Source organism: Suncus etruscus, chromosome 3 (assembly GCF_024139225.1).
Source record: "Suncus etruscus isolate mSunEtr1 chromosome 3, mSunEtr1.pri.cur, whole genome shotgun sequence".
Lineage (NCBI taxonomy): Eukaryota > Metazoa > Chordata > Mammalia > Eulipotyphla > Soricidae > Suncus > Suncus etruscus.
This window is the reverse complement of record NC_064850.1, coordinates 86,198,193-86,214,595: the sequence shown is the minus strand read 5'-3', so window position 1 is coordinate 86,214,595 and position 16,403 is coordinate 86,198,193. Positions and strand designations below refer to the sequence as shown.

At 36.2% G+C, this 16,403-nt stretch overlaps 1 protein-coding gene across 1 annotated transcript in view; it reads left to right on the top strand.

Moving 5' to 3' along the window:
• PGM5 (phosphoglucomutase 5) overlaps nt 1–16,403 on the top strand; it is a 223,434-nt gene that overhangs the window by 164,452 nt on the left and 42,579 nt on the right. The window contains exon 10 of the mRNA XM_049770951.1: nt 13,196–13,330. Within this exon, the coding sequence (XP_049626908.1) occupies nt 13,196–13,330 (135 nt within the window). The remainder of the gene's footprint in view (nt 1–13,195; nt 13,331–16,403) is intronic.

Genomic DNA, 16,403 nt, shown 5'->3' with positions numbered 1-16,403 from the left:
ATGTTTAGGAAAGTGAATTCTTCCTGCTCTACGTACCCCTTGATTAATATAAAATGTCCATCTTTGTCCCTTACAACCTTCCTGAGTATAAAGTTTGCATTATCTGATATTAGTATGGCCACTCCAGCTTTTTTATGGGTGTTTTCTTGGATAATTTTTCTCCAGCCTTTTATTTTGAGTCTATGTTTGTTCTGACTATTCAGGTGCGTTTCTTGTAGGCAGCAGAAGGTTGGATTGAGTTTTTTGATCCATTTAGCCACTCTGTGTCTCTTAACTGGTGCATTTAGTCCATTGACGTTGAGAGAAAGAATTGTCCTGGGATTTATCGCCATCTTTATTTCAAAATTTGGTGTGTCTTTTGGGTAGTCTTGTCTTAGATTAGGTCTTTCAGTTTTTCTCTTAAGACTGGTTTTGTGTCTGTGAAGTTTCTGAGCTGTTTTTTGTCTGTGAAGCCATGTATTCTTCCGTCAAACCGGAAAGTGAGTTTTGCTGGGTATAGTATTCTGGGTGAAGCATTCATTTCATTCAGTCTTGTCACAATATCCCACCACTGCTTTCTGGCATTGAGTGTTTCTGGTGACAGGTCTGCTGTAAATCTCAGGGAAGCTTGCTTGAACGTGATTTCCCCTTTTGATCTTGCTGTTTTCAGAATTCTGTCTCTATCTGTGGGATTTGTCATTGTGACTAGGATGTGTCTTGGGGTGGTTTTTCTGGGGTCTCTTTTGGTTGGTACTCTTCGGGCATGCAGGATTTGATCACATATATTCTTTAGCTCTGGAAATTTCTCTTTAATGATGTTCTTGACCGTTGATTCTTCCTGGAAATTTTCTTCCTGGGTCTCTGGGACTCTAATGATTCTTAAGTTGTTTCTGTTGATCTTATCATAGACTTCTATTTTCATCTGTTCCCATTCTTTGACTAATTTTTCCATTGTCTGCTCATTTGCTTTAAGTTTTTTTTTTCCAATCTCTCCTGCTGTATGGAATTGTTATGTATCTCATCTTTCACAGCACCAAGTCTATTCTCAGCTTCTGATACCCTATCCAAGAGCTTATCCATTTTGTCATTCACTTCGTTTACTGACTTTTTCAGTCCTGTTAGTTGACATGTTATTTCAGTTTGGAGTTTTGTGATTTCTGTCTTCATATTTTCTTTTTCTTATTAGTGTTCTGTTCAACTCGATCCATGGTTTCTTGGAGATTGTTGAGCATCTTCCATATTGCTAGTCTAAAGTCCTTATCTGAGAGGTTGATTAGTTGGTTGGTCATTATTTGGTCCTCAGAATTGTCATCTTTATTCTCTATGTCTGATGCTGGCCTGCGTTGTTTCCCCATTGTCACACTTGTATTGTGGGTTTTTCTACGTGTTGTGGTGGTATTCATTGTCTATATGATGCAGGCAGCACACTCCTCTGGCTCCTCCCTTTCTGGATGGGCTGACTTGCCTCTAAGGGAGGGGAGTCCTCCATGGATAAAGCCTCACACTGGGTCAAATCTTAGGCCCGAGCATGCAACAGAGATGACAGTCCGGAGAGAAATATTTGCTTCTGTGATATAGCGCCGTTCTTAGTGTGATTTTTCCTTCTTGTTGCAATGGAGTTCTTTCCATATAAAGAGTGCACGGCCGCGTAGCGAAGCGGAGCATAGACAGGTCACACTCACAGTTTTTCACATTTGGGCCCCACTGGGCCGGTGTACTTTTGCGGATTTTCCCCGCCTGGTGTCACACACAGGGAGCCGGCTTTTGCAAAGCTTAGCTGGTTTTCATGCTTTGTAGTCCCTCCCTGAAAATGGCGTCTGGGCGAGCGAGGTTTCTGGAGTCTCTTTTTGCCCCACTCGCAAGAGTTTCACGCAAGAGGACAGTAGACAGACATAGACAGGTCACACTCACAGTTTTTCACAGTTGGGCCCCACTGGGCCGGTGTACTTTCGCGGATTTTCCCCGCCTGGTGTCACACACAGGGAGCCAGCTTTTGCAAAGCTTTGCCGGTTTTCATGCTCTGTAGTCCCTCCCTGAAAATGGCGTCTGGGCGAGCGAGGTTTCTGGAGCCTCTTTTTGCCCCACTCGCAAGAGTTTCACGTAAGAGGACAGTAAACAGACATAGACAGGTACACTCACAGTTTTTCACAGTTGGGCCCCACTGGGCTGGTGTACTTTCGCGGATTTTCCCGCCTGGTGTCACGCACAGGGAGCCGGCTTTTGCAAAGCTTAGCCGGTTTTCATGCTCTGTAGTCCCTCCCTGAAAATTGCGTCTGAGGGTATGCAGAAACATTTAATGTCTTAAACCTGCAAAAATAAGAACCCTTTGAAATTAGTTCAGAGAATAAAACATATTTTAAAGACAAATTTTAAAGTGAATTTTCCTTTAGAGTTGTTATTTTAAAATGCAGAATGATATCTATTATTTTCACTTTTCAGTACTGAGAATTAACAAGGTGTATTGGGAATCTTGAAATTTATTTTAGCTCAGCCTATATCACAGTGATAACAACCCAGAGTCAGCATATACTAAAACCTTTGCTCTAATGATCTTTCTGTGGGAGCAACCCAACAGTATTACTTGGAGAAAAAAATCAGGAATTAGAGATTCTTTGTTCAGTTAACTGGTCAACCGTCAACATAACTTTGATCATCTTCTAGTTGAGAGAGACAGTCATGTTAGCAACATAGTATTGTCTCTGAAACATGACTCTTATTGCAATGTGGTTTATACACTTGAAAGTAGAGTTGAGGAAATAACTTCAGTCATACTGATTAATCCATCTATTAAATTTAAATATTATAATATCTGCAAATAACCATATCCTGTCAGAGTTGTTTAGGTATGGGGATTTAACAACACATATATGTAATTCAAAATGGGTCTAACATACTTTTTTGTTACAGATTATGTTAAAAATAATTTCCTGGGCCCGGAGAGATAGCACAGTGGCGTTTGCCTTGCAAGCAGCCAATCTAGGACCTAAGGTGGTTGGTTCAAATCCCGGTGTCCCATATGGTCCCCCGTGCCTGCCAGGAGCTATTTCTGAGCAGACAGTGAGGAGTAACTCCTGAGCACCACGGGTGTGGCCCAAAACCAATAATAATAATAATAATAATAATAATAATAATAATTTCTTACAGTATTACAATATAATAAAGAAAATCAAAATTTGATTTGTTCATATTGTCATTTATTTAATGATATTTACTCAATACTCATTCTTTCAGTGAGCTTTCTGGGCATTAAGGATTCAATAGCATAGAGTAAAGAATAGCAAAAAATACAAACTTATATTAACTTGCAATTACTATAGAGTTAATTGAATGGTATTAGAGAAAATGTACTTATTTGGGGACATTGCAGAGTAATCTTAACTTACATTAAGTTTCTGAACATTGACCTTCTAAAAGGTAATATTTAAACACTCCCTGAAGAATAATTAGGAGCTGATTCAGGAAAAAAACATCATATCAGATTAAATATTTCTTTTATCAAATAAAGAACTAGAATTTCTCAGTGAGATGCAATATATTTTCAGTGGGCTGTCACAATAGTTATGGTTATGTTTGTTTTTTTTTTCTTTTCGGGCCACACCTGGTGATGCTCAGTGGTTATTACTTGCTATGTGCTCAGAAATCGCTGCTGGCTTGGGGAAACATATGGGACGCCTGGGGATCAAACCGCGGTCAGTCCTAGGTTAGCATGTGCAAGGCAAATGCCACCACTCAGGCCCCAGTTATGGTTCATAAGTTCAGTTTTCACAGTAGCATTGATTAGTGACAATTGTGGTTATTGGTATATGCATGGAAAATTAAGCATTTCCCCCTTATAATACTTACTTGCTATACTTTGGGTTATTTTTTTCTTCTAAGGAGAAATACATATTTATTATTTTATAGTGTTTTATTGTTGAGTAAAAGTAGAGCAGATACTCTTTCTAATTAGTTATTAAGTGCTTATTCCCTATATTTGATTAATCTTTTTTTTTTTTTTTTGGTTTTTGGGTCACACCCGGCAGTGCTCAGGGGTTACTCCTGGCTCTATGCTCAGAAATCGCCCCTGGCAGGCACTGGGGACCGTATGGGATGCCAGGATTCGAACCACCATCTTTCTGCATGAAAGGCAAACACCTTACCTCCATGCTATCTCTCCGGTCCCTTGATTAATCTTAATTTATGTTAGTGAATTACATTACTTTGATATAGTTGATTGTTTTAGGAGTATATTTTGAAATGCTGGTAGTATAATTCTGCTAAGATATATGGTAAGAACTAGCCCTCTGGAACATTACAATTATTCCTTGTAATATTAATATCTCTGTATGGCTAGGAGGAAACATAAATATTGAAGAAAAAGTTGCGAAATTTTATAGGAACTCAGGGAAGAAGATACCCCTATTGTCTGGGTAAAGTGTTTCTGAATCAGAATTATCCCAGAATCAAGGAAAATAGAGATCAGCAGCCATTTTGGCTAATCACATGGGGCCAATGACATGATATGTGTGTGACCCCATTTCTTGGTTCCAAATTTGGTAGCTGTAATCTGGATGAGAAATAACTTTAACTCTTCCTTCTCCAAGCAGCCCTCTTCTTATCCATGTGGTGTTTATTAGATGGGTGCTTGAAAAGGATTCTTCAGGGGCCATTAGACATTGCTTTCACTCAAACAGGTCTTTGTAATTATTGATCCTTCAGAATGTGAGAATTGCTTCTAGGTGTGGGCATCTGGGAAGAGCTCTGCAGTCACTATAGAGGGCCCTCCTGATTGAAAGAAGAGACTGAAGTCTAGGCCAGTCAGAGCAGTATCTTTCTTTGCATTCCAACTAGGGTGAACTCACCTGTTTGTTTTGCTTTTTGTTTGGGGACCACACTCAGCAGTGCTCAGGGCTTACCTCTGGGTCTGTGTCCAGGGATCACACCTGGCAAGCTCATGGTATCATATAGGGTGCTGTGTGCAAGACAATTGTCCTATCTGCTATAATATTGTGCTGGTCCCTGCAGGCATCTGTTTGTAATTTATATCAGGGCAAGGTATGAATGAGATGGCTGCCCTGTCCCTCACTTTGAACACATAACTTCAGCCAACTCTGAATTAAACAAAGAAAAGTGACTAGTTCTAGACGATCTTTTTTTTTCTTGGAGAGCTATGTCTGTCCAAATCTGCTTTATAACTACAAGCTCTCTTACAAAATATGGTTCAGATGTTACACCACAATATTTTCACCTTGAAGCTTTCCAGATAAATCACTGGGATTTCCTGTGAGAGATAACATCTGAATTAGGTCTACATTCTCTCCCTTCCAAGGCTTGCCTCTCTCCAAGATGATCATGTGTGGTGTGGCCAAATGTACATGGGACATTTTACCAGATTTCAGACCCATATGCTGTTTTTCCCTGGAATTCATCCCAAGTAATATTTGACTAGGACAGATGTTGCCAAATAACTGTTGGTAATGTAAAGTTCCTCCTTTCCCGCCTGGCTGCAACATGTCCTGTGGTCTCCAAACTAACATCTGGGAGCTCTGCATGCATTTAGTAACTTGGAGATTTCCCTGAATTGATTTACACAAGAACTTACAAAAAATAATAAATCCCTACATTCATTTATCAAACATTTGTCAGATACCTACTCGATAGAAGGATTTATGCCAGTTTTGGAATCAGACATAACATGAGATATTGCTTAGAAATTTTACATGAGAAGCTATCTATGACTATCAGTTTTAAAGAGTTGACTCCAAAATTTTTATTCTGGAGTCAGAGATCTAGATGGAAGTCTTAGATCCTCTAATATAGCACATTGTATTACCTTTGTCAAGTTTTGTTATTGTCATTGCTTTAGATATCCAATCTTTCATTTACTTAAAAATATGTTTTCCTGGGCCTGAGTGATAGTACAGGAGATAAGGGATTTGCCTTGCACACAGAAGATCAGGGTTCAATCCTTGGCATCCCATACGGTAACCTAGAGCCTGTCAGGAGTAATTTCTGAGCAGAAAGCCAAGAGTAACCCCTGAATACCATCAGGTATAGATCAAAAGCCAAATAAGAAATAATAATAATAATATAATAATAATAATAATATATTTTTCTCTTTTTTTATTACATGTACCAGGGATTGCATATTTGGTTGTGGTGTTCCCTGGGCATTGCACACTGTAGTGGCAGTGCTTGTATTCACTTGGTTTTCCTCACTCTGGAAATGCTACACTTTGTTGTAGTGCCAGGGGTCACAAAAAGAGTGCTACTAGGATCTCACTCAGCATGTACCAAGGCTCCAGTCTGAATTCCTGGACCCATGCCTGGGTGGCAAGCATTCTGCCACTGAGATTTTCACAGATCCCCTTTCATCTACATAAAAAAAAAGGAAGTGGTCTGAATGATTTAAAATTATTTCCTTCAGGACATCAACTGTCTAAATTGACCAACTTGGGAGACATATTTCGTTGCCAAAATAGCCAGTTTTGTGGTAATCTGAAATAAATAAATGAGTTTACCAAGATTTTTAGAGGGTATGGCAAAATTCTTAAAATAAAATTAATCTCAGTTTTTGTATTTAAAAATACATGCAATGCTCACTTCGGTAGCACATATACTAAAAATACATGCCATGGCAGCTATCATCATGGCCATTTGGATGATTTTTTTTTACCATTTTTATTGAGATGCTAGAATTTACAATGCTATTAATTATACTTTTCATGCACACATTATTTCAACACTGAAGTACCTATTTTCCTTTGCCAATGTCCCAAAAAGCCCTCTCATGCCATCTTTCATATGAGATCAGTTCTGTAGACAAAATATCTAGTTCTGAAAACTTTTATCATTTTTTGTGAACCTAACTCTATTTCTTTATATCCCAAACTCCACAAAATAGTAAATCAATGATAAGTTGAGAAGAACTTTCTTTTTCAAAGGTCATATATCTTTTTATAGGCATATATAATTTAAAAATTAATTGCATGAATAATGCTATGCTAATACATTAAAATTACTTGAAATAGATAAATCTTACAAATAATTAATTTAATAATAGTGAGAATATTAAAGGGAAAATCTTAATAAGTCTTTAAAATACCAAAGTGTATTTTATTCTAATAAGGGAGCATTGGCTCTAAGGTATAAAGTATAATATAGTTAATGCTTAACTATCTGCATTAATAATAAAAGACTATAATAAAATATCTTTGGATATAAAAATTACCTAAACATAGAACATTCAATATAAATGAAATGTTAATTAATTAATAAATGTATAAAATTCCTTATAGGCCAAAACGTTTCTTAATCTAGAGGATAACCATAGGCACCAGGAGTGAATTCCTTATTCAGTGGCAAAGTACTAAGAAATTTGTCTTGACTTGTACAGAAACATCTTTAATGATTCTTATAAAAGTTTCATGGCTATGAATTCCTTAAACTGTCACCTATCCATGAAACTGTATTGTTCTTTTACATCTGAATGATAATCTAGCTAGGTAGACCTATTATTAGTGATGTGTTCATTTTATTGAGTTTTTATGCTTCACCCCTTCATTTTCTTCTGGCTCAGAGTCTCCCTAAATAGATTTGCTGTGAATCTTGGGGACTTTCATTTGTATGTTAAGTTCCTTTCTCTCTCACTGCTTTTAATTTTGTAAAGCACTCTTGCCACATCTGAGGTCTGAGTAATAAGAGGCATCATACCTTTCATTAACAAAGATTAATAATATTTCATTATGTAATTTGTAATTTTCAAAACCTTATCATATATAATTTCTTATTTGATGCTCACAACAATTTAATAAGCCAGGATAAATTATTTTCCATTTACTTTTTAAAAACTGAAGCTAGAGAGTATAAATTACTTACTTAAGACCATAGGCTTAAAGCAAGGCTTTAGTTGTTATTCAGTATCATTTTCAAACTGACTCTTCACAAAGTACAATCCAAAGAGAGAAAAAGTCTGTTAAAAATGAATGCTAAAGTGATAACTGAAAGCAGATTGGAAATTTGTGTTTGTATAAATATATCTGTTGGGCATCTTTTAACACATAAGCTTTTAACTGTCCTTCTTCATGGGAACAAACCCTAATTTATCACTAAGATATGCGATTCTTATCAACAGAGCCCAGCCAGGAGTGATTTGGAGTATGGCCTCAAAATAGAAAACAAAACAAACAAACAAAAAACAACAAAGGAAAGCAACACTGAGTAGAAATCGATCTGCTCTTTTGATACTTTTGTCCCAAAAATGAACACTATCTTCTAGGAAGGAAGGAATATTTTTTCCTTTTGAGTTGGTGACTATCCTATCCTTTATCAGTTAGATGATTTTAGTGCTACTGTTCCAACTATGATGATAGCAAGGAGTCCTTCAATATTGCTTCAGAATTTCTTGGGAGACTGTGCCTTTGCCAATTAATATTATATGGCTCAGTGGAGGTACAAAGCTCTTAAGGAAAGTTTGTATGACTCAGCAGCAAAATGATGCTTCCCTAGCTTCTTTTATCATGCTCTGTCTAAGATTCCAGTCCAATGGTAGTGCATTCATGAAACCGAAGTCATAAATGGGTCTTTCTTAAGACTGCACATCCAGTCACTTGATACAAGAGGCATGTGATTCTGAGAAAAAGGTTACTTGTTGTTTCTATGTTTAGCTAGAAATTGAAATCACCTAGAATTTTTCTAAAGTTCATTCAAGTCTCATCTACATATAAGAACTAGACAACAACTAGGTATTACTCTTTTTTAAATCTCATTCAAGTCTCATCTACATATAAGAACTAGACGACAACTAGGTATTACTCTTTTTTTTAATCTCAGATGATTCATTTGCCTTTTTTGCTTTTTGGGTCACACCTGGTGGCACTCAGTAGTTACTCCAGATTCTGCACTCAGAAATCACTCATGGCAGCCTTGCGGGACCAATGGGATGCTGGGAATCAAACCTGGGTCCATCCTGTGTTGGTTGCATGCAAGGCAAGTGCCCTACCACTGTGCTATCGTTTCAGACCCTAAAGTTTGCAATTAATGAAAAACAATTCATCCCAAGATCATCCAGCTTGAGACACGATCTTATCATGAATCAAACCCATCATTTTAAGTCAAGATTAACACTTTCTTAAAGTAAAAGATGAATAAATACTATAGGGGACTGCTATTATGATGTACAAGTGATTTACAGACATAATTTCATCCTTTACTACTTCTTTCAAGATAAGTTATACCTTGTTCACCAATGAAAATATGAGTGTATTTTTATTTGTTCTGATTCCTTGCTAAATGTAGGAGGAGGTTTTCTAGTTGTATTTACTCCGATTGTTATGTATACAGTGGTACTCTGTTAACTTTCATAAATATCTGTTCAATGTTCATCCATACTATGTGGATAAATGGTGAACAGGAAATTTAAGGTCTTATCCGGCAGACAAATAAAGGTCTAAAAAAAGAATTCAACTATTTTTGCACTCTTTGGTTTAGACTGTTAGGTATTTTATTCACTTGCATTGGGCCTTGTTTCTTCAATCAGATTGTGGCAGCAAAAATACTCACAATGAAGCTGTTAGAGTATAAATATGAAACAGAAATCAAGACTAGGGAAATATAAATAAGACTACAGAATCAAAAGCAGAAGAAGAAAAAAAACATAGTTATGCAAGTCATAAGGATCCATTTGGGCTGAATTTCAAATTTGGCATTAAGTGTTCTCACAGCCACATTGAAAAGGGGAAATAATATTAGTTATACCATTCTTATTGTCAGGATGAAGAAAAATAACTGTTCCTCAAAGAAAAAAAGTCTTTCTTAATGCATGGCTCTATAGGAAATGCCTTATGTAGAGTTTATCCAGTCTCCAGTGAAATCTTTATATGACTGCAAAATTAAATTTTATGAGAGAAATTTATATTCTGCAATAAAAAAGATCATATAAACCAAAATGCAGTTTAATGTAATTATTCTTCTCTCACTAATTTAGAAGTAAATTTATTTTGGCCAAAGATGTGTTCAGGTAAATTTAAAACTAGGACCTGGGATACTTGAGAAATGGATGATTTAATCATCCATTTAATCATTTTAATCATCATAAGCATAGTTTGTCTTTGGGAATCTCTATAAAGAAATGTTCCTATATTCAATTTTTTGAGATAGAGCTGAAAGGAAGATATTCTAAATTAGGGATCATAAGATGGTTTCTACTAGAGATCAAAAAGCATTTTCTATTGAGGACCAGATTGTAGTTTTTTCAGACCTTATGAGTGAATCTATACCATAGCAATTCAACAATGCAGTTGTAGTACAAGAGAAGAATGTGAATACAGAAGTGAATAGACATGAGTGTATGCCAATAAAACTTTATTTATGAAAATAAGGTGGCAAGTCAGATTTAGCCAAAAATCTATATATATTGTCAGTTGGCTTAATTTTCAAAAGGCAGGTAGAAAGCAAAATGTAACATCTTTTTCTTTGTTAGGATTAAGGAACATTTATACATTCCATAAGTCTTTCCTAGAGGTGATCTTGACCTTGTATTTTAACTGCTAGTAGGTGATGATGAACACTCAAGAGAACATGTCTCATATTCAGGCTGAGACAGCATCAAGTTCATTGGAGGAATACACAGTACCACAGTGCAATCCAGTAAAACTATTCATAGAGTGACATGAAATTAGGGTCTCTATAGCAAAAAAGTAGCTGACTCTAAAAATTGTGTTGTTCTGTGTGGTTAAAGAGAATAGTGCTGTTCCTTATATGGTGGTCTCACAAAGTCACATGGATTTTTTTATTAAAATATCTTGGGTTCTTTTGCGAGAGAAGATATTTAATTATTTGCAGTAGATTGATGTTTGTTATTCATTCTTTTGCCATATTTTCAACTACATAATCTATTTTAGGCTATCACAGGTAGATTCTAATCAGTATTCTATGAGTAAAGCTAAATAAATAGCTAACATCAAGGGAAAAATACAAAATGGTTTTATTAAAGAAGATTTAGTTATGAGCAGATAACAGATCTTGCTAGTTGTTTTGACCTGGATTATTAAATAATTTCCATTGGCAACAAAAACAATCTGGGAGTGTACAATGAATGGAAACTATCTAAAAAGAGTGAGTCTGGGAGATTATCAGAAAAGTGATTTGGAGTCTATAAAAAGTAGTTTAAGTTTCTAACCTTGGAATTGCTATAAGGGCTTTATGAATAACCAGTATGCTAAATAATGAAACTACTTTTTCTTATTTTCATACATAGTGACAGTAAAAATGTAGGCTTAAAAATTACTACCTCAAATGAATTTGTCAAAACATGCCTTTTAATGCATTTATGGATTATTTAAAGCTTAATTACTAGTTTGAATTTGGCTTTTGATACTTTCTAGATGGTAAGGAATTGCTTCATTTGGAGTTTCACAACTACTGACTTCTCCAGCATTAGAAGCTGGTTAAGAGAAGTATTTTAAGTTACTACAATATAATTACAATAACTCATCCAGGCTTATGAAAAGCAAATACCATGCCATTATCTTCATATACTCTGAGTTTGATACAAAGCCTGATCCTAGAAAGGTGTCTCTGAAATGTTTGTTCACTAAGGGAATCTTGGATAATAACTTCTTATTTGCAAAGCTAGTATCATATCATGGCAGATTATCAGTTAGGGAAACAGCCTCTTTTTACACAGAAATTATGGTACATATTGAATCACTACAAGAGAGACTGAGACTTTTTGATTAATGATATGGACAATATATACCTATAAAATGTCATAGTAGAAAAATCACTGTTAAAATCTTAGCACTTCTGAGCCAATATTAATAGTTAGGGTTAGGGATAAAGAATTGACCATCAGGTTTGTATGACAGATAGGATACATTTTTATATCAGTTTATTATTAATAAGAAGTATTCAATACTAGAGACATGCCAATGGTACATTTTTGATGAAAATAATGTCTGATATCAAAATTTTCAAAGACCTCTTTCTTTTAAAAAAATAACAGTTAGCCACACATATTATTTTGTTCCTTTCTATTTCCTCTGATTGCTGGAAATTTACTTTTTGATAACAGTAACTTTATCAGTTTTCTTAGGAAAACATTCTTTCCACAAAAGTCACAATTTGATATATAGTTATTTTAAAAGTACCCAGGCCATTATTGAAAAGTAATATTGAGAGAGTGAAGATGTTCTGAGCCAGACTAAAATAATACTGTCAGCACAGTTCTTTCCCACTACACTCTGCAGTTAAGATCTTACATGGAAAGATAAAGTAAAAAGCTTAGGGTTGGGATTTGACTCAAGTGGTAGAGCATATGGCTGACATATGTGAAGCCTTGGATTTGATCACTGGCTCCAAGTGAATCCCAAATAGCGATGTTACCTCCCATCACTACTGCCAGAACCATTATCATTACCACCAGCACAACAAAACACATGAATTTAAAGCTTCCCTCTTGAGGTTAAGGGAGTAATCTTAGCATGAATAATTTATCTTGGTGCAGTAGACAAAAATGCATATCCCTAGTAAATTCAACAACTGTTCTTTTTGTTTTGTTTGGGGAGGGGGTGCTCACACTTGGTGGTGCTCAGAGGTTACTCATGGCTCTGCGCTCAGAAATTGCTCCTGGCAGGGCCGGGCGGTGGCGCTAAAGGTAAGGTGCCTGCCTTGCCTGCGCTAGCCTTGGACAGACCACGGTTCGATCTCCCCAGCGTCCCATATGGTCCCCCAAGCCAGGAGCAACTTCTGAGCACATAGCCAGGAGTAACCCCTGAGCGTTACTGGGTGTGGCCCAAAAACCAAAAAAAAAAAAAAAAAAATTGCTCCTGGCAGGGTAGGTGTACCATATGGGTTACTGAGATTTGAACCACCTTGCATTCAAGGCAAATGCCCTACCACTGTGCTATCTCTCCAGCCCTCAACAACTTTATAAAGAACAAACATTCTCCTCAGGAACTTGAACTTGTATTCATTGCTTTGCTCCTAAACCACTCTCAGCTTTGACCATGATACAGTAGAAATAGAATCAAGAGACAAATGGAAACCTTAAATAACCTTCAACTTAACCTTGGTGTACAGCTTTAGAGAGTATCAAACCCTGAATATAAGACACCATGATCCCAGATGTCCTTTTATTATAAAAATATGCTGATCTCCAAGATAGGTATTAATCATTTCAACTTTATTTATTACAAATTTATATTCATGAACTCATTTTGGATGTTCTTGGTCTTAGGGCCTGAGGATCATTTTCTCAGATGCATCTCGGCTCATCTTTCGGCTCAGCTCTTCCAGTGGTGTTCGGGCCACCATCAGACTGTACGCAGAAAGTTACGAGAGGGATCCCAGCGGCCATGACCACGAGCCACAGGTATTGGAGAAGATTTGCGCTGTGTGTTTTATATCTGCTGGAGAATTTAAGGGACCCTTACAAACTTTGAGTAGGGGTCGTAGTCCTGAAAAATAAGCTTAATATTGATACCTCAATCTGAAGGGGTCCAAAATGTTTTTAATTCATTCAGTGTAATATTTGAAGCAGAAGAAATTCTATGATACATATTGTTAAGAATTTTCCAAGCAATTTGCCTCTTCTGACTAATGTTTTTCTTAATTGATAATAATCTCTTTATTCGATATAAGATGCATCCAGAAGAGGCATCTTATTTTAGATAAAGAATTTTTGTCTTGTTTTTGTTTTTGTTTTGGGGGCCACACCCATTGACGCTCAAGGGTTACTCCTGGCTATGTGCTCAGAAATTGCTCCTCACTTGGGGGGACCATATGGGATGGCAGGGGATCAAACCGAAGTCTGTCCTAGGCTAGCTCTTGCAAGGCAGATGCCTTACCTCTAGTGCCACTGCTCAGGCCTCAAGATAAAGAATTTTTGAGTTGAGTTTAATTGATCAAATTCCCCAGAGCCTTGACTATCTTCATGTAAATTATGTATCTTTGGATTATGGGGAAACTCTGGGCTAAACTATGACCATAAGATGCATTATTAGGAATAAGAGGAATAGTACAAAGGGTAGGGGTTTTGTCTTGGATGCAGCCTAGTCAAGTTTGATCGAAAGTATCCCATATGGTCCTTCAAGCTCACCTAGAATGATCTCTGAGTTCAAAGCTAGGAATAAACCCTGAGCACACCAAGTATGGCCTAGGAACTTAAAAAAAAAGATGCAATATTAACATTGCATCCTCTCTGAGATCCTCTCTAAAAGTCCTTTTAGAGAAGAGGGACTCTCCTGAATTATCCTAAATTCAGGCTATCCTGAATTTAAAGTTGAGGACAATACTGGCAAAGCTAGTTATTTCTTGTTGTCAACATTTGAGCTGATTAGTAATTCAGAAAATTAATAAATGCCACAAATACAGTGTCACTCAGAAAATGAATAAATCACACAAGCATAAGCATTGTCACTCCCAATTTGGTTAAGGCTCCATAAGAGTTAGAACTCACTCTAACGTAGGCTACTTCCAAATACACTGTTGACCTTCCTTTGACCTTTACTTTAATTGAAATTCTGAAGCATTTTTCTTGATGACTACATTGGTTACACCTAAAATGTTTCTACTTTTGGAGAAAAGCAAAGAAAATCCTGGAGAGATTGATTCAACTGGAGACATGGTTTATATGTGTGGGGAGGGCCCTGGGTTTAATCTCTAACATAATAATGATTTTGAGCATTGAAACAATATGGCACTGAAACAAAGGCAGTAAGCAAAACTTACTGCCTTCAGAATTTTTAGTTATAATTTGCTAGAGGTGCACATATTTGTGTGTATATATACATATATAAGAATAAAATACTGTCATGAGTAATTTAGTATGGTTTATCTCCTGCTAATATATTACTTGGGAGAGTAAAAGAATCTGCTAAAAATGACACTTTAAATTATTATACCTGATTTTGGAACCAATATATCTATTTTCAGTAAAACAATACCAGATGGGGAAGTAGAGGCCTAAAAGACCAAGAACTGTTCTCAGAGTTACTAAGTCTGAAAAGAGGCAGAGCATAAAGTCATTGACCCAACTATCTCAGGACCAGAGCCTTTCATGAATGGATGAGACATGAAGAGAGAGAAAGCCTACTCTCTGTACAGAAAATTCTTTAACATCTCATATTTGAGAGGTGAAATAAAAGCAAAAGTGTCAAAGTTCAGAGCTACACTCAGGGAAAGGAATGATATTCCTGATTTTGCCAAATCTGACTCACCAATTTGAGGTTATTTTTTCATAAGTTTTCCTTCTGTCTGCATGAGTTAAGCAGTTATGATATTAGCTTATTTGTATTTGCCTTTCACACTCACTGCAGAAGTCCAGCCCTTTGACCTACACATAAACAATCCTATCTTATGCCCTCAAGGTGAATCATCAAAGCCAAGTGCCATTTTTGTTTAAGGTTTCTTTTGAAGTTAAAGTTCATCAGAGTCCTGCTATTAGAGAGTTATATGTGAAGTATATACTCTAATCTGTAGGTAATAAAAACATAAGTAATGCTATTTTAGTCCTCAATGCTATATATTTTCCATCCTGTGGATTTAAAAATGTTTTGCCATTTTGAATGGTGAGGGAATGATATATTGATACTACTTTTCTAATGCCTAATATTCATTCTCTCTAAAGAAAGGCAGGGTTTTCTCAGACTTGGTTAAGTGAACCTCAGAGCTTTTGCAGATGGTTTACCTACATGTTTTATATGAAGAAAGAGGATATTAAAATATCATCCATCATTGACTCACTCTCTTAAAGCCCTATTGCACAAACAGTATGTCAATATGTAATTTTAAATAAGATTTTAAAAGATGTCTAGTCTCCTGAGTGGCATAACAGTAGGTTTCTCTGTTCCAAATTGCTGGATCCCACCTAAGTATTTAACTTTGACTATCCAGGGCCTTCCCATGGCTTTACTTTCTGAAACTACTTGCTTCTGCCCTTAAGCAGTCTAGAATGAAGACTTTTGGCTAACACATAACAGAGAGCAATGATATGGCATTCTCTTCAAGATGTAATTATCACTACTGACCCAGGGTCCAACTTTTGTTGCTTTTTCTTCCTCAAAGAGAACATCTTCTGCTGTATTTGCTGATAGGCAGACAGGAAGACGAGAACATATTCCATTCCCCCCATTCACTCCAATACTCATAAGAGCACCTCTCTAATCAGCAGACTCCTAAGAGAACCCTATTCTAGCCAAACAGGTGTTTAAATGTTTTATCTATACTAATCCAATATCCTTCTATATTCAAATTATCTAGTAAGAGGAACAAAGGTTCCCTTTAACTGTCTTAGTATCTAGCTATTTTACTTTGTACATGGATAATTGTTTTTACTTGCTTATTGTAATTTTTTAAATTTATTTAAAGAAAATACATCACATAGTTGACACAACTGATCATAATACATTTGTTTCAGGAAGAACAAAGGCAAAGTTATTTAAAAA